This window comes from Pholcus phalangioides, unplaced genomic scaffold, assembly GCF_987345545.1.
Source record: "Pholcus phalangioides strain wild (caught in Gottingen) unplaced genomic scaffold, Ppha-v1.0 ptg000014l_1, whole genome shotgun sequence".
NCBI classification, from domain to species: Eukaryota; Metazoa; Arthropoda; class Arachnida; order Araneae; family Pholcidae; genus Pholcus; species Pholcus phalangioides.
In genome coordinates this window covers 24121378-24140519 of record NW_028301607.1, presented here as the reverse complement: position 1 = coordinate 24140519, position 19142 = coordinate 24121378, and the positions used below count along the sequence as shown (strand labels likewise).

Sequence of the window (19142 nt, the reverse complement as noted above, 5' to 3'; positions counted from 1 at the left end):
AAATTACCAAAAGTTTTCGGAGATCGTTGAGAAAAAACGGGATCTGTAAAAACTCCAGCTAAAATATCCATAGTTTTGTCATCTAGCCACTATGCGGTCGTGTGGTTATCGTCGGCGTTTGCCGATCGTGACAATTTCACATCGCGAAAAATCCGTATTTGGCGAACAAGGGCGGCTCGATTAAAAAAATCTCTACCCACGAACACCGTTTTTTTTAGTCGACCAAGTTTTTTTTTTCACCCTTTCAACTTCATTTGGCACCCCTCCTAGAGCGGCGCCCAATATGGCCGCACGGTCCGCCCTTCCATTGGTGGGGGAGGGGGCATGCTCTTAACAATAGTCAAAGGAAGGAGTTTGTACTAGGAGCATGCTCATTTTACATAACTTCTGCGAGATATCTATTATATAAATGCCCTACCTTTCCAAAACATGTTTAAGAGTGAAATGTTTGCACCCTCTTGTTTTTTGCACTCCCTCATGCATTGTTGGGATGGTACATTACTCCCTCATGTATTGCTGGGATGTTGTAGAACTACAAGAAGAGAAATCAGTTCAGAGAATAGATAGATATTGGGCAAACATATTCAAACGTTGTAAGCTTGAAAGCAGCCCAAAGTTCAAAATTTTTCCAGTTCTTTTTATCTTTAGCACATCACATGGTATTGCAGAGAGTGAAAGAGAGTTCAGCGTTAACAAAAGTCTGTTTGAACAGTGAAAAATCTGTCCATCCAATGCTTTAATGGAATACAACACACAAAATGTTATGTTCAAGGGCATGAAAAATTTGAAAAAAATTGTCATTGAGATGCTGAACTTTTGAAAGTGACTCGTGATTTGTAAAGAAAATATTCTAACAGGCTTCAGGCTGAGAAAACCAGAAAAAAAACATTTTTAATCTATTAACATACTATTATGTTGAGAAATTGTTTAAGTAAATAAGGTATTCATATTTTTCTTGTTTTTTGCATTTCGTTTTTAAATTTAATCATTTCTTTAAATTCCGTGAGAAGCTAACTTTTTTTCACAAAAACCCTTATTATATTCTGCACTCGGCTCCCACTTGTCCTGCTTCTTGGTAAAAAATGCCCTACTTTTCCTACTTTTACTTTTTTACCAAATCTTATCAACAAAATTTGTGTAATTGGTTTTTAATTGAGCAGTAAATCATTGATATATTGCCAAATATTACAAATGTTGTAGTTTGTGATTAATGATTCTGCCAAAGAAGAAATTGTATCATTTTCAGAGTTATTTGGGGGGGGGGGGGATGTATGTGGATCATTTGGTTTATTCATTTTTCATTTGCTTAGTCTGAGAGTTCAACAAGTAGAGTAGTCATTAAAAACTTCTGTCTGGATGATAAAAAATTATTTTGCATTTGCTACTTCATGTGGTCTTGCACAATAACTAACATTCATTATTCAAAATCATGGTGCACATTTTGTGTGTAGGTGAAGTAACAGTTTGCATTACAAAACAGTTGGATACACATGCCTATTCTAGGTTCAGTAATTCTGATGCTACCCAATAGCATTCAATCATCTTCTATATTTTTCAGGCATGAAGAGGCATAAACAATATTTAAAATGTGCTCAGCAAAGAGTAAAACCATCCGGTCCACCTTGGTCTATTTACGGCGGATCTTGTAATTTACACATTTTGCACTGTGCTTTTGAAAGTGGTGTGCAAGGAGCATCATTCTTGAAAAAGCATGAAGCAAATTATAAAGACATGTACGCCTTCATAATTTGCTGTATATTGTTGAAGAGAGTTGACAGGCTGGACTGTGGAAGACTTTAAAAACAAAAGAATGTAATATATATTGTAAGGAGCGCCAGAAAATAATTTTCTGTGGTTGCTAGTACTTTTTTGGCCAAAAATTGTTTTTGTTACCAAGTCATTTCTGTCATTTTGCTTTGGCTCAAATTAATCTTATAAGACACTGAAATAGTGCTATGAAAAAAAAAAAAAATTTAAAAACTTTGGCAAGTTATTTTTTTCATTATGCTATGATTATGCTGTCTAAGGGTGGTACCCTCCCCCATCCTACTTTTCAGTCCTGCTTTTTCTAACTTTTTGAGTGGGAGCCCTGTGCACGTTTTTTTGCTAAATCAGGATGAATAAGATTTTAGTGTTCAAGCAGCAGAAATTCTTGCCTAGGTTTTCAGTATGAATGGTGTTTAATTTAAAAATAGAGTAATGATTTTTTTATTCGTCATTTTTCAGTGATGCATGTTTTAGTAGTGACAGATAAGATACTTCAGAAAAAATTTAAATGGACTTTAATTCGTGAAGGAAATTTATTTAGAATTATTTGTTTCAACTATTTTTGGCAAAACTTTTGGCATTTCAAAGAAAAATTACTCCTTATATTGCAGACATAGTTAATTTTTAGTTCTGCTCCATTTTCAAAATTTCTGCTCCAAAACTGAAAGTTTGCTGCTCCAAAATTGATGAGGGGCTGATTTTGTCACTGTCCTAAAAAACCTAATTAGAAAGTTGTTGCCCTGTCTTTCTTGAGGTTGACAAAAAAACATTCCATGTTTCAAGTGAAATATATTCACTGAAGTATTTTAATGTAAAAAAATTAGCTGAAAAAAGGGGGAAACTGCATAATGAGCTCATCCACTAGATTACACATTCCTTTCATTTTCAGCGATTTTTACATTCAAATATCTCGGTGAATATTATACTTAAAACCGAGGAATTTTTTTACCGGCCTCAGGAGAGACAGGGCAACAACTTTCTAATTGGGTTGTTTGGACAGAATAACCAAATAAAAACTTATTTTTTTTAATTACTTGTAGAACCTCTTGTAATATGAATGACATCTGAGTTCTACATGTTATTTTAATACTTTTCTAATTGGAAGTATGCCTCTACGATCAACGATTCACCAATAATATGCAGCCAAGGGACGTAACGCACCGCCCTGTATATCCTGAGGCATACTTTTTTTATCCCATGTCCAACATGGACAAATAATTTAGGGAAAAAAGGCAGTCTTTAGCTGAAAATTTCTTATTCACATTATTAGTCTTTAGGCAGATTCTAAAGATCGAGGTTAATCTAACTAAAATAATTAATTAATTAGAACTGAATAAATACAAAGTTTCACCTTTTCCAACAGTTTCAGTGTATTTGTCTTATCTGTCTCAATGATGCTGAGGAACATTATTTTAGTCCACGGTCTGTGCATTATATGTTTCTCTGAAACAAAAATAGTCAGGTTTATTAAATGATATTTAAGATTGATTTTGGTAAGGTTATTTTAATGTAAAGCACAGAATAAATTTCTTATAAACTGATAACAATTATTAACCCTTTAAGCAAGCATTGACGGGATATCTTGCTTCTCAAAAGGCCCCTTATTTTGAGCCCTTTAGCACAGACAAGCTTAGCTATTTTGTGAAGTTGATTTTTTTTTCTCAATGGAAAAGTTTATCTTATACCCCTTTGTACCTGCTGAAAATCAAAAGAAACCCTACTTAATTGAAAGAGAAATGGTATTCAATAGAGGTTTTGCTAATTTCTGCTGTGCTGCTCAAAGGGTTAAAGGCTCAATTTTCACTTGTAATTTACAACTTTTTATCAGATCAACTTTGATAATAATTTATTGTAAATAAATTCTATATTCTATTTTTAATTCTACACACTGGTATTCCTAAAAAAAGAAAAAAAAATCAGGAATTGTCTTCATGCTGTATTTGGAGAAAAAAAAAATATATAAGCACCAAGTAATGAGTCTTTTCTATTAATCAGGTCCATCAGATTCAAAATTGCCTTCACACCTGTATCATGGAGGATAGGTACCTTCTGGAAAAGGAAAAAAATTGATTTAATAAAATAAACATTTACTAAATATTTGGAACATACAATCAAACATAGATATCTTGAAGGCCTTCTATCGATTGATATTAAAATTTTCCCTGCATTAGTAAAAATCAAGGGACACATTCAAAAGCTCTTCCAGCTTTTTGAATGTTGGGGTCTGGGGTTCATTCCCAGTATGATGGGAAAAGCAAGGTTCAATAAAGATCACAGCTAATCTAATAACTAGGGCTCACAGATTTTCTATGGCACGTCATATTTTAATCACTTTTGAGCGATTGGTCATATTTTTGGAATTTTCAAGTAATCTTTTTTTTTTGTCATTTATCACCAAAAATTTAACTCTGTTCAGAGTAAAATATGATGGAATTTTTTCTACTAAGTAGGAGAGAATATTTTCAGCACCAATGGTAGCCGCTGTGCAGTCATGTGGTAATCTTGAGGGATTAGCATCACAGGGATCTGGGTTTGAATCTCATCAGTGGCACAGTGGTGGCTTGCTGAAGTTGGTTTTTCGTTATTTTCTAGCCTCAGGCACAAATGTGTCTATCTTCCCATTGAAAAGTCTTGCAAGAGTTTCTACAACCAGGGCCCCAACCAAAAACGACAATTGACACAGTTCCTAGGGCAAGTAACCATTTTGGTGCCCCCCATCTCTTCATAAGTTTTGAACGAACAAAAAACAAACACGGCACCCTTGCTGGTCCAGCACCCAGAGCACCAGACCTCTCTGCTCTTCCATAATTGTCACCCTACCTACAACTATACAAATATGCAAACATTAAACTTTACTCACAATTTGAAATACACATAGCAGCACTATTCATGCATAGATACTAGATATGCAAGATTGAAGAAATATGCTGACACTTTTGTATATGCACCATAATATTTTGCAGTGCAATTATTCTCAGTCTGTTCTCATCAATTCTCTGTTCAGTCTAATTTTTTGCTTTGCTTCTGATTTTATACACTCAATCAAGGAGTAAAAAAACTTTGCAATCTACTTATATTTCTCCAACTCATCTAATCTACACGAACAAATAAGCTTGGCATCCAACATTTTTGATACAAGATTTGTATTAGAAGAAGCAAACATAAAGCTAGAACTATCTGAACATAGTTTGTAAGAAAGAAAAAGATCATAAAACAGGCAACGTAAATCAGTCAATTTAGTCTAATTTTAGAGTCAGATATTTGAAATTTTCTGGAGTTAGACTCGAATTTCCTAGCATGCTGGTCTCCTTTGCTGTTTCCAGACATGCAGGTGAATAGGGGTATTTCGTATTATCAATAATTCAAGTTATAGATGTTTGGCAGTAAATGAAAAAGGATTTCATTTCTTTACAAAAAATTATTGTCTTGTGCATGTTCTACTATTTCTTAAAATTAAGCCGCCCTTTTTTTTTTTTTAATGAAGTGAACGGTGCTCTTACATTAGTGTGAAAAAGGTGCTTGCTGCACCCTCTAGCATCTGCACATTTCATTTCTGGCCATGCATTTTATACCAAAAAATAAAGATTGTTTTGGTGTGTTACTAAATGTTAAAATTTTTACCACTATTAATAGACAACTGGTATATTCTATCACGATTTAAAGTTTTACTCATCAGCGAGAACTTCGAGGTGGAAATGCAAACCGATCTCCCATTAAAAAGTCTCCCCACAGAGAGCAACAGGCCTACAACGATAAATCATTCAATCATTACACTTCACTCATAGTTAGAAAAACTGGTGGCAGATGGCAGCACTACCCATAACAAGCATTACACAAAAACAAGCTTCACACCAGGTTTCACTACACACACATTCCAACATGTACCAATTCATTAGAGGTTCCGCAGAGGAATATGGACAAGGTACATGTCTGGTTTAGTAGTAGTGGTCATCAGCGAGACAAAAATAATTCTGCCATAAAAGAGGGGGGTGACAGTTAATCAGGGGTTTGAAATGCATACTTTTATTATACAACAGGAAATTATTATTTGGCTGTAAAATAGGGGGGACCACATCTGAGGGGTTTCACTGTACCTCAAAGATGTTGTATCACATTCATTGTAAGTTTCACTGCACAAGCACTCCAGAGTTAAGATTGCTTAACAATTTCGAGGAAGAACATAACATTTTTAAAAAAACTCACACTAAGTATGATATTTTGAAGAAGAAGAAACAACTTCTTGACATCATCAGTGGGCAAATTGAGTCTGCTCCTCATGAACTCATTGTGTTCATCTGACTTGGATATCAATATACAAAATGAAGAGTGACTGAAATTTCTTTTTATGAGTCCATTAACAAGTCTTAATGAAGCAATTTGTAATCGTTGGGATGGAGCAGTCAACCACACAAACAGTGTCTCAACAGGTATCCTAATTCTTGAAGATGACTGAAAAAGAAAATTTGTCAATTTAAAAACATTTGTTTATAACAGTTCAATTTCAACAGAACAATATCCTCGTTTGTTATACAAGTAAATTACTTGTTATACTCGATATACAAGTAAAGTATTACAAGATATACGGAAGACTGGATGTTGTGAAGATATTTATTATTTGAGATGTTAATTTTTTTTATTAAAATTGTTAAAATTTATCATTTACGTGTGAAATATAAAGGATGATATTTAATGTATTGCAATATGAGATTCACTGTACAGCAGGGCTTGACAAATCGAGAAATTATTTAGGCACCAACAAAATGTTTTAGGAGCCAAAACTATTTTTCAAGAAAAATACTCTTTTATCTGGACTTTTTATCTCTGGACTCTTTTATCTGGTCAAATTTTTAAGGAAAAAATTGATTGTAGTGTCTCCAGAGTCCAATAAAGTCTAACTAACCACACATAGAAATTTTTTGTATCTATACCAAATCTTTTTTGGTTCCACTAGATCTTTTTGGGAAATCTGTCTAAAACTGAATATTATTTCAGTTTCTCAATGTTCCGTGAAGCCCAGGTCCCACTGAATGTTTTTCTTGCATGAACATCGTTGCAATATCAACACTAGAACAGCAGAGTGGGTCAGTTTGACCCAAATCAAACTTAGTTTCATTTATCTATAAAACTTAAGTGCAGATGATAAAAAAAATTTTGTGACTTGACTCTAGGAAAAAAGTGTAGCTGAAACTTCTGTAAGCTAAAAGCCAAAAATATGAGCTTAGTAGGGATAGTGAGACGAAACCAATGAACAATATTATCAGACAATAAAAATTGTGAAAATACAGTTGCATGAAACATCGCTACAGAAAAACAATGATACCACAATGAAAATTTATCTAGGAGAAAAAGATTTTCTCATATTTCTCATACTTAATTTGACATGCTTATTTTCCAACTTTGTCATGTTATGGAATTGAATACTGAAAAAAAAATTGTATTGAACAGTGTAAATAATGTATACTAAATCTTATTTTTACGGAATTATATTAATCTTTAGCTGATTTTGAAGCCTATTTTATATTTATAAACAAATGCAGTTTTCCGTTATGAATACACAATTAAACAACATTGAATAAGAGTAGGAAACTGAACTGAAAAGAAATTCCTGTTTTTGTTATGAAACAGTTTCTTCACAGTTTGGGTCAATTTGACCCAGTTCGCTTCTAGGTATACCAAAAGTGCTTCTATTCTAGTGTTAATGTATTTGGAAAACTTAAGTCCTGGGGAATGGGATTGATTAATTTTGCTATTAACTAGATTAAATGTTGATTTTTCTTTTAGTTTATCACATGATAGACTCTGTCTCTTTCTAATTTTTGTTACACTTAAGTCATATTATGTATATGAAGGTCAATTAAAGTAGGACATGAAGTTTGAGGCTCATTTCAAAAGGACTTTCCCACCCCCCCCGTCTTGCAGATGATACCTTAACCACTTCGGGTGGGTACTTAATACAGTAGCAATGTACTTCTATGTTAATCTTGCCATTAATGCTCTTTGAAAAGCGGAAGTAGTATCTCAGTGTCTGAAAAAATTCGGAGTGGCATTCATACTCATAAAACATCTGAACGTTCTTTTGTACAATAAGAAAATGTCTTGTCGACCTGAGTTAGGATACAATGGTAATGCGTCTTTTCTGCTATCCAGCTTTTTTTTTAAATTACTTACCCATCATAATTTTTAACCACTATGCATGCATGTATCACCTATTTTTATTATTAATATAAAATTCCCCAATCAATGGTCAATGTAAGAAACCAAAACTCATGGTTTGTTCAACCAAGACTTACTTCACAATTATTCTGCACTTGGTAATCTACAGCTGATGAAATTAGATTCAAGGCTGTCAATTTCAACTGAAACTCTTCATTCGTCATGTAATTCTCAAGCAAAGTCACCACTTCGGAACTTTCACAGACAATATACCATTCTGAAAAAGTTTGTGATCTTGTATAGAACAATTTATTAGTGAAAGTACTTTTTTTTGTTTCACATACGTTTTAAATTACATATTTTCTATAAGCATTCACAAACCAAATCCTCCGATACTTTTACATTTATTAATTGCACAGATTAAAAATTGTAATATTGATTGAACTCAATAATTAGATATAATGAAATTAAGAATTTAATTAATTTATTTCAGCTATACTTGCTGGAAATCACGAGAATCTGTTATGCCTAATAATAAAAAATTAAAAAAGATCTTAACAGGGCCATAGCCGAAAATTTGTATTAGAAGAAATCACTAAAATGATAGAAAAATAGATTTAACGATGTTATTCCATAAAAACCAGTCATTTTTTATAAAGTGCCCAAGTGGAGTGATGGTAAGATGCTCGTCTACCACTACAAAGGTTGCCGTCAAGTCCTAGGTTTGATCCAGAGGATAAGATATTTTGCCCTAATAAGCTTGAGGCAACCACAGAGATAAATGGCACCTTCAACTTCCAACCCAACTCGTTAATGGCAATAAATCATGTATAACGATATGGTCAGAGTTGGTGTGAGGTGAAATAGTCATTTTCTAATATTTGGGGGAATGGACAGATCCCCCTTCATCTCTCCCTTTTTCTACAGCCCTGATCCAAAATGATTTCAGAAAATAACAATTTATAGCAGGAAAAATTGTTGAAAAGAAAAAATTAATTTCTTTATTCAAGTAAGTTTAACATGTATTACTTGATGTTTAACTGTGTTAATTGATAAGGTTTACGTGGCCTGAAACCAAAGTTCTAAAGGCAAAGGGCTGTCATCAATACAAGTTCATTTTCTTCTCAATGTTCCTCCAACAGTAATGGCTGTTGTCATTATCAGGTGATAATTTGCCTAGAGAATTTATCTTTCAAAGTGTTAGTGTGTTTTTAATCAATAAAAACCATTCATAAAATATTAATGCATTTAATAAAAAAATATAAAACAAAGCTTACCTCTGTGATCAGCTGAAAACATCTTCCTCATAATCACCGATTGCAAGTAGGATAAGCATTTGATTGATTGCTCATCATTCAATTGTCTCGAGAAAAACTTGACCACTGTAGGAGTAATGACGAAAAGGTTTAGAGGGGGATTGGGAGAGGGTTAACTTGTTAACAAACCACACAACATTCAAGATAGCACCCATATAAAAATGATTATTATTATTTTAAATTTCAAGAAACTACTTTATCGCAAGTAATCTTAAACGTCTGTGGTCATCTCTTGCTTTAATAGATTTATTCTTATTTATTTCATCTTGCCTTATAATAAGAAATTCTTCATCACTTCTTGTTTTATTATCATTTTTTAAATTCATATACATAAAGATGTGAGCTGTGAAAAGAAATTCCGCATTTGCTCATATCAATCGTTACTTATTAAATTTGTGAAGAACAAAAATAATAAAAGTCATCATAAAAATTGGAAATCTATATATAAAATTGATTTTCTGTGTGTTCTCTATACAAATCTACAATTTCAGATTTATCGTTGCCAAATTTTGCATATATACCAAACGGGACCCGACTTGAATGATAGGCTACTTTAAAAGTTTGTCAGAGCTGGGCAAATGCTTGAAATGGGTGAAAAACTGTCAGGGAACAACGGTTCCTGGGTCTCAACAATCACGTTTGGAATGTTTACTTTGGTTACCGTGGTTCCCTAGCAATGCGTTTCAGACATGCATATGCCTTTACAATGATTTGTCACTTCTTTAATCCTGCCAGTATTATGTAAAATAGTTTATTCCTTTATAACGGTTTGTCACTTTTTAAGTCATCCCAGTAATTGAAAACCCGGGCAGCGTCGGGTAATATAGCTAGTATATCATAAAGCAAATAAACATTGCATCTACTAATTCAATTGCAGTATACAGTGGTATTTTCGCTAACAAAGATAATTGTCTTTGTTAGCCGAAGTACCACTTAAATAATAGTACTTTACATATAATTAAAAGGCTTGCAGCAAGAAGTCAGCTCAAATTATATATCATAAAGCATATCATAAAGTATAGTATATAGTATATCATAAGCATAGTAATATAGTATATAGTATATCGCATATAGTATATCATATATCATATAGTATATCATATAGTATATCATAAAGCAAATAAACATTGCATCTACTAATTCAATTGCAGTATACAGTGGTATTTTCGCTAACAAAGATAATTGTCTTTGTTAGCCGAAGTACCACTTAAATAATAGTACTTTACATATAATTAAAAGGCTTGCAGCAAGAAGTCAGCTCAAATTTGTACTTTTGAGCCAAGTTCACTATCTTGTTAAAAACAAAAACCTTTCCTTTGTTTGCTGTAGATTGGGATGGCCAATAGCTGAATCAGGGTAATTTTGTGCGGCCTGCAACAAGATGAAAAACCTATTATATTTTTGATAATAGTTTCAATTGACAAAATTGTAGTTAATGTAGAAAAAAAAATTATTTTGATTTGACAAAAAATTTTTATTTTTAAAAAACAAAACCTCTTTAAATACGTTAGTCACCTGATTCATTAGATTTGATCAAGCTGAGAGCAACTGATAACATCAGCTCGAGAGCTAAAAATCTCAGGAGAATGTCCAAAATCAGTGGACATTTTTCTAACCACACATAAAGGAACTACTGACTTCACTGAGTTGACAAGAAACTTGGAAAAAATCAGATGTGTCAACCCAAAATATTTTTCAGAGTCCAGTTTTTTGGACTTGTAAGGCAGATATCCTGACTTTGATAAAAACTCTAGAAAAATTCTATCCAGTGAGGAGCTGTAAACAGCTCGGCCTTACTGACATACATTAAATACACCTTCCTGGGCTGTTTACTAGCCTGTCTGTGATTCCACCATCAGCTCTGAGAGCTGGGCATGAGGCAAATATTTGAGTTTGGTCTAGTAGGAAATTGTAGTCCATGCTAAAGTAGCTACTTTAGTAGTTTCCTTAACTGCTCTGATTTCACTGTCTATGAGAAAACATAAATAATTTTTCACAAAAAATTAAGAGTTTAGTTAATAATTAATTATCTATAATTTGTATTTAATTAAATGAAGAGTTTAGTTAATTAGTTAATAAATCCTGTCAAAATGGTTATGGTCCAATAACAAGCAATCATACTGGTGCGGCTTATATGCCGGAGTTCTCTCCCCTTGTGCATGCGGTTTATATACCAGAGTTTTGTTCCTGATGCAGACAGCGACACGATGTGCCATTATGTTGGCTCTCGAACAGAGATTGGCCACCCGTGCTGTAGATCATAGTTTCCCAAACTTTTTGTTCCATCGCGAATTCTTCAATTTTTTTTTCCTTCTCATAGCCCCAACTCAAGCCAACCCATAGCATCCTATACTAAATGCAAAGCTTCTACCCCCCCCCCCCCCAGACCTTTCCATCGCCCATTTTGGGAAATACTGCTCTAGATGAAGGTAACTCCAGAAGTTTGTTCCTGTGTTGCACAACAGATATATACATCATTGTAGCATTAGGGCAAGAAAGGGGTTGCTCCTGGACGTTTTTCTTTTAATTTTTTTGAAAGTGCAAAGGGAGCTACACCTCTGTTGCTGCAAGCTCTTCAATTTATTCTGAAAAATAATATTCATCAGCTAATACGTGATTCCCTGTTCCTTTCTATAGAAAATTGTTAACTTAGAATTTGTTCTGGATGCAGACATAATATAAAGATAAGTTTTAACAGTAAGAAGTACTGTGAAAAAAGATTTCATCTGTATTAGATATATCTTAGGCAAAGTCAAGAAAGCTTGTCATCTGTGACATACTGCAACTGTAAGACCAGTCGTAGCCCAGGCTCTGTCCCATGGGGATATAAGCCCTTTACCCTGAGGGGTATCTGTGAAATACTAGTTACTGTTTCAGCTAAACTATGCAGTGCTGTCTTAAAGCATGAGCCTACCCAGGCACCTCAAGAGAAAAGGGGCCTCACAAAAATGGGATCTGGTTGAAATTTTCAAGAATTTACCTGGTAGGGCCTATGAAAAATTACTTGGCCCGGGGGCCCATGATGCTCTTAAGACGGCCCTGAAACTATGACAAGATACATTGCTTAGTTAGTTTTATCATAGTTATTTTATATGTGTAAGTACTAATTACACCAGAACCTACAGTTTGAAGCAGATTCCTAACAATAACTCATGCATTTATGCTTGGATCAAGATTGGGATCATGACTTGTCGAATCAGAGATTAGAATACTTTATCAGTAAAAAAACTGATCACATAAAGCACATTAACAACATTAGCATCAATCTGATGCATAATACACATGCACTATTTTAATCTACATACACGTACCATAAAATGTTATTTTCAAATCAATTTCTGAATCCAGCTTGCTATCAGGCAAATGTTTGTAACACCACTGTAAGCAGTCAAGCATATCTGGAATTTTCAATTCTGTAAAAATAAAATCTCAATTAAAGTAATGATGCATAATAATTTATTTCCATTTTAGCTTCAAGACATTAATGTTTCAGTAACATTGAGATAAAAATACTCGATCATGTTCTGCATGTAGCTCCCTGATAATAAATTCAGTAATACCTAGATTTACATCAGTAATTCATTACAAAACTAACAATGTAAGTTGAAGTGAATTTTTTCCCTGATAATACCTTTCTTCCTGAGGAGAAGGAAGATAAATGCACAGATTGTTTTTTCCCTTTTATATATTTGTTGTTTCCATGTGATTCTCATATGTTAACGTTTCCCTTCTATGAACATGACATCACAAACCTTCAAGATTTGCAATTGAAAAAATAATAATTTATATATATATATATATATAGGACAAGACAATGATAACGCTGGGTGACATAAGTCTGGGTATTACTGTATTTTAATCATTGATGCTGTGTGCACAAGGACAGAATGGTGACTGAAATGATATACACACATAGCATACCATTTGAAAAGTTCTCTACTTCATTATTTGTAAGAAACTGCTGCACAAGAACCCGTGGAATGTATTCAACCAACCCTGCCAAAAACATTATGAAGGATCTTCTGAGATTCTCGTTATCTTGTGAAATCTATAACATGATTAAATTAGGGCAAATTTTTAATGTAGATAATCATAGAAAATAAAAAATGCATATATTCATTCATTCCAGATAACAAAACTACTGTTTCAGAGTATTTTACTTACCTCATTTTCCCAAGAAGTTTTAAGAAACCTCGATGCCAGAATGATTCTATCACTAGAACAATCACACAGACATGCCTAAATATATCCAGAAAAATCAACATGTTTATTTATGTGCATCTCTTCTCTGTTTATCTGATAATACACAGTCGAATTCCGATTTAATAAATCGGTTAAATCTGTGACATTTTTTTTCTTAAATTGAGAAAATTTTTTATATCTCTCAGGGCTGAGATTAATACAAATATAAGTGCAGAAACTTTAAAAAAATTCATTAAGTAGCCGAATTTGTTAATCAGAGTTTGTTATATTGCTGTCTGACTATAAACTAGGGGTGGTCAACCTTTTTTCAAGCTGTGCCGCAACCAAGATTTTTTTCAATGCTTGTGTCACTACAAATTTTACCACGTGATCTATGCATTCCATTTTACAAGATAAAATATTGTTTGGCTGTCATTTTATTTCCGTAAAAATGTTCAGTATTTTGAGCTCTAAACTTTTTATTTTTGAGTCATAAATTTGATTATCTATATGCTGATTAAATATGTATGTATATCAGTAGAAGTTCATCTTACCTACACCATGTTGGGTATAGACACCGGAACCTGAGGACTCAGGGTGCTTCAGCCCCCCCCCCCCCAATAAACTTTTTAAAAAGGGTTATCCTCCTTCAAGATTGCATGGATATACAGTATAATGTAACATATATTATATATATGAAATTGATTTCTGTGTAGGGGCGCGGTAGCCTGGTCGATAAGATGCTCGCCTAAAGTACCAAAGGATGTTTAGAGGTGTAGCGAGTTCGATACCCAGTTCGTCCTTGTCAGAAAACTTTCCTGACACAGGGGTACAACAAAAAAACGGCGACTTGACCGCAGCAAAAAATGCTACCGCAGGGAGTCCCCCATCGAGGGATTAGCGCACCAACCTCTCGATGAGTATAAAAAACAAGCCTGCCGTTCGGAATCAGAAATAAATTGTAGGTCCCGGTCTAATTAGCCCTCGTGTGCAGAAAATGACCGTGGTGCGACAAAAATGATCAAATGATTTCTGTGTGTATGTTCTCTATACAAATCCACAATTTTGGGCTGATCTTCACCAAATTTTGTGTATATATCAAACAGGGCCCAGCTTGAATATTATGTTTCTTCAAAAGACGATGAGAGAAAGTTGAGCAAATTTGCAAAAATGTTCAAAATGGACAAACAGCTGTTGAGCACCAATGGTTTTAGGGCCTCAACAATCACTTTTGAAATGTTTACTTTGGTTACCATGGTTCCCAAATAATGGGTTCCAGACATTTTTGTCCAGTTACAGTGGTTCGTCACTTCAATGTTCCCAGTAAATGGGAAAGGTCCGGGCAGCGCCAGATATTTTTGCTAGTTGTATTATACCATGCATGTCCCCCATGTGAACAATCCTGAATCTCATACACATGGGACATCCAGTAAGATGAAAAACACAACAGAAACACATTGAATAGTAAAAGTCATCGCATAGTTATTTCTTATGAGTGTCTTCCATACTAAATATAGGTTTGACTGCCCACAAGACTATCATTCATAAGAAAAGGATTGTTTAAAAGTTAGAATTTCTTTGATTGAAAAATGGAATGAATGTTTTAAATTTTTTAATAGCATTCGCGTGCCATTCCTGATACCATGGCGTGACACACGTGCCGCTGGTTGGCGATCCCTGATATAAACAAACGTTCATAATTATTTGGGTATTATGAGCCTCAAGTTTCATATACTGATGACAGTATCAGTGCAAACTAGAAATATATTGGAACTGGTGGTGCTTGAGCATCACAGTATTTTGTGGCACATGGCCAAGCAACCTAAAAATTAATTCAGAAATCAAAATCTTCTACAAAACACTTCGGAGCATTAGAAGTGTTTTAGACCTGTGGATACTCATCTTGAGCTTTGTACAGGAAATTTTGTGTGATTCCTGAATTAATTCTGGGAGGTGCATGACCCTGTGCTAAAAATACTGTAGGTACTAAGTAATCCTGGCTTTGATGCCACTCTGATGGCACACAAGCTAAGAACCCACAGGTTTGAAATGGAATATGATAATCTGATGCTTATGGTGAAAATGCTAAAAAACTAATTTATGATGAAATTAGAAATGAAGAGAATCCTTATCCTACTTATATTCTAGTACATACATATTCATCACATTAAAATTTTAAATTTTGCATAATAATTTAAATGGCGAAGTTCATGAAAGCATATGACTACATAAGTAATAGAAAAATACTAATTTAAAGAAGAAATAATATTTGTGTATTCAGGCATATGTAGGCATATATATCAAGACTTTTCAATTAAAAAAAAATCCCAGACAAATTATTCTGTGTAGTTTAATTTCTTGCTTTAGCATAAAAACTTTTTTTTCAGCATCTAGTACATTATATGAGTAAAATTTTATTAATCATTATTCTAATTTAAAAAAAAATTGTATTGATTATGAAGCAAATTGAACTTTGAATCTTTTTTCTTGCTTTCTCAGTCACGAGTTAAAATAACAAAAAATATCAACAATTCTCTAGATTGAAGAACTATTTTGAAAAATTCCATAAATGTTTATTTTTTACCAAAAATGTTTTCCTAAAAAACTCATTGCAACAAAGCAATCGAGTCAGAATTTTCAACTCTTCCTTTCCATCAGGTTCTATACTTCTTGTCAGCCATTGCAAAAACTATTTTAATAGTCAAATAACAACAAACACAAATCATTAATAAAAAATTTATGCAACTCAGAATACAACTGATAGAAAATCAAATTCCTTAATATTTTCTGTCAAAACAAATTTGTTTCTAGATTATTTTTACCCTTAATCAGCAGAAATACAGATATAATGCAAAAATTAAAAAAAATGTGTGTACATGAATAGCATGACAAATTTCATTCATTGAAATACATATTCAGTTCTTTCAGCAGAACTAAAGAATGTGTGATAAGAATGTTCATGATTGGGGTAGAGAAAACATTTTAGAAAAGTTAAATATTTAAGCACATTAATTTTTCTTTTACTTTCTTTACTGATGCAATATTTTTATTTATTTCATTTTTTTGCTCTGTTAGTCATTCCCTGCATAATAGACCAGATTGAGTGTGTGAGTCAAAATTATCACAAAGGCATTAGAGACATTAATTGTATAAGTATAATTTTTTAAAAGAAATTTATTAAAAAAACAAATTTGAGATGCAAAAGAAATCATTTTATTGTGTCATACTAATTCAAATTAATCATACTTACAACATAATCAGTGAAATTGTTCTGATGATCGAATATAAAGCACCACCACAGGAATATTTTATCATGAGAATACACAACTCTAAAAGATGATGACTTTGACAATTTATCACATACCATCATACTAGCTGAAAAAAAAATAAGAAACAGTAAAAGGTGCTTTACATTTTACATAAACAAAAAAAAATAAAAGTTTTAGCACAGCTGAAATTTGAACGATATGAATATCACAAAAACTTTTAAAATAACACAATTTTGATTTATTGCTTACCATTCTTGATATAGCTACATTCATGTTGAGACTCCATAAAAGCTTTGCAAGTACACATCTGCAGACAAAATAACAGTGAGAATTTTTTTATAAATTTTCACAAAAGATTAGTCAAGCACAGAACAGTAAATACCAGACAAGAATGCATTTTCATTTGATCATCATTGGGTAATTAAAATCTCATAACCACATGAAGAGCACAAATACTATTGAAATCTGATTAATATTGTTTGAATATGCATATTTTAGTTAATTTCAAAATAGACTAATCAATAAAAATGGTCAGCTTTCACTTTGAATTGAGTTAATCTTAGCTAGAACATAAAAAATATACTTCAAGTTTGAAGCATAGCAAATTATTTGATTATTTCATCTCACTGCAGTCATTGTATGCACACAAAGGTTAATACTGGTTAATACAAATTAATAAAACTGGGATATATATATATTAAAACTGAACTAGAGGCTGATGAGCAAACTATTAGGCAGCTAGGTGGTATGAGCTGTTTGGAGCACAGTGAAAGGAATTATTTTGCGAATCTCAATATCATATTTTCTCCTGAGTAATCAAAAATTATTAAAAAATTTTAAAGCATATGATACTATGTCACTGTAATAAATTCATAATTAAATGCTTACCGCTAGCAAATAACCCAAGTGCTTTAAACTTATATCAGGTAGCTCAGACATAGATTCATTGATTCTTATGAAATTCAAAAGATGTGGTTGTAGGCTATCTGCAGGCACTGATCTGAGTGAATCAAAAACAATATAATGTAAGAGAACAAGATGCATTTCAAGTTCAAATTGGGTATTATATTGTCACAATAATATATTGTACTAGCTATAATACCCGGCGCTGCCCGGGTTTTCTTCAATGAGGCTGTTTGGATCATGGGATATCTACCTCTTTCTTTGAGGGACATGCAAACCGTGTCGAAGTTAACCAATATGGCGACTTCATGAAATAAATAAATCTAGATTTAAAGAAACATAGAAACGAATATATTTTTTCCCCTTTTTTTAAGGGGCGCTAGGTATTTCGATCCCCCCCCCCCCCGAACTTTAAGTTATCCATCTGCCTGTTTCAGCTTTCAAAAATGCTTAATTGAAGCTGTGGAATTTCTTCGATGCACTTCACGGGCCCATAACTAATTTTAAAACATCCTAAACAATGAATTTATGCAGTTGAATATCAAAAGACAATACGGAGACATTAATTTTCATGCTTGAGAAGATATAAATAAAAAGTTGAAATCAATGTTATTGCATGAATGTCCAACTCAAAAGTAGGTCCAGCTAATTACTTAATATTTAATCTCCCGGGCTTCGTATATCTCTAATTAAACTCAATATTTCAGAAATCAAGAATTCAATACAGTTTTTAAAATTATTGATGTGACAGAAAACTCCACAAAATTTCAGCATTTCTACAGTAAAATCGGCAATTTTAACACTGATTTCTATGAGGATCACCCTTTTCTTGACCCTCAAAGCGATGCTGATGATGATTATGACGTCTATTCAAAAAGCCTCGTTACTGGCAGGATTGAAAATGTATCAAACCATTATAAAGGCATAAACTATTATACATATGCATATACTAACAGAATTAAAGAAGTGACAAACCGTTGTAAAGGCATACACACGTCTGAAACGCATTGCTAGGGAACCACGGTAACCAAAGTAAACGTTCGGAAAGTGATTGTTCAGGCCCAAAAACCATTGTTGCCGACAGTTTTTTGCCCGTTTGGGGCATTTGCCCTGCTCTGACAAAATTTTAAAGTAGCCTATCGTTCAAGTCGGGTCCCATTTGGTATATATGCAAAATTTAGCGACAATTGATCTAAAATTGTAGATTTCTATAGAGAACATACACACAGACATACAGAAAATCAATTTTATATATATAGACTAGCTGATACTCGGCGATGCGTTGCCCGCCCCATAAAAAATTTATATATGTATAGCTTATTAATTATTTCTTAATCAAAATATTTCTGCATTAAGTAAGAAAAAATTACTTTCATTTTTAAACATTTTAATTAAAAACTTCAGACAATTGCTTGTGGCTACACAATATTTTTGTTTGTCCATCTGGTTTGTAGATGTGCAAAATTTTAGGATTACCAACACGCGAACAGGCGACGTAAAGCTGTCCGTGTGAAAAACAGGGCTCAAGTAGGTTGATACCTGCTACCGCTAA

At 33.2% G+C, this 19142-nt stretch overlaps 1 protein-coding gene across 1 annotated transcript in view; it reads right to left on the bottom strand.

Annotated features, from left to right (window-relative positions):
• The window catches only part of LOC149078306 (meiosis inhibitor protein 1-like), a 65720-nt gene that overhangs the window by 2240 nt on the left and 44338 nt on the right, over positions 1-19142 (bottom strand). The window contains exons 16-27 of the mRNA XM_089241432.1: positions 17576-17687; positions 16937-16994; positions 16669-16793; positions 16003-16107; positions 13401-13475; positions 13158-13284; positions 12548-12649; positions 9198-9302; positions 8058-8197; positions 5971-6216; positions 3735-3816; positions 3119-3210 (exon numbers count right to left, since the gene is read on the bottom strand). Coding sequence (XP_089097558.1) covers positions 3119-3210; positions 3735-3816; positions 5971-6216; positions 8058-8197; positions 9198-9302; positions 12548-12649; positions 13158-13284; positions 13401-13475; positions 16003-16107; positions 16669-16793; positions 16937-16994; positions 17576-17687 — 1369 coding nt within the window. The remainder of the gene's footprint in view (positions 1-3118; positions 3211-3734; positions 3817-5970; positions 6217-8057; positions 8198-9197; positions 9303-12547; positions 12650-13157; positions 13285-13400; positions 13476-16002; positions 16108-16668; positions 16794-16936; positions 16995-17575; positions 17688-19142) is intronic.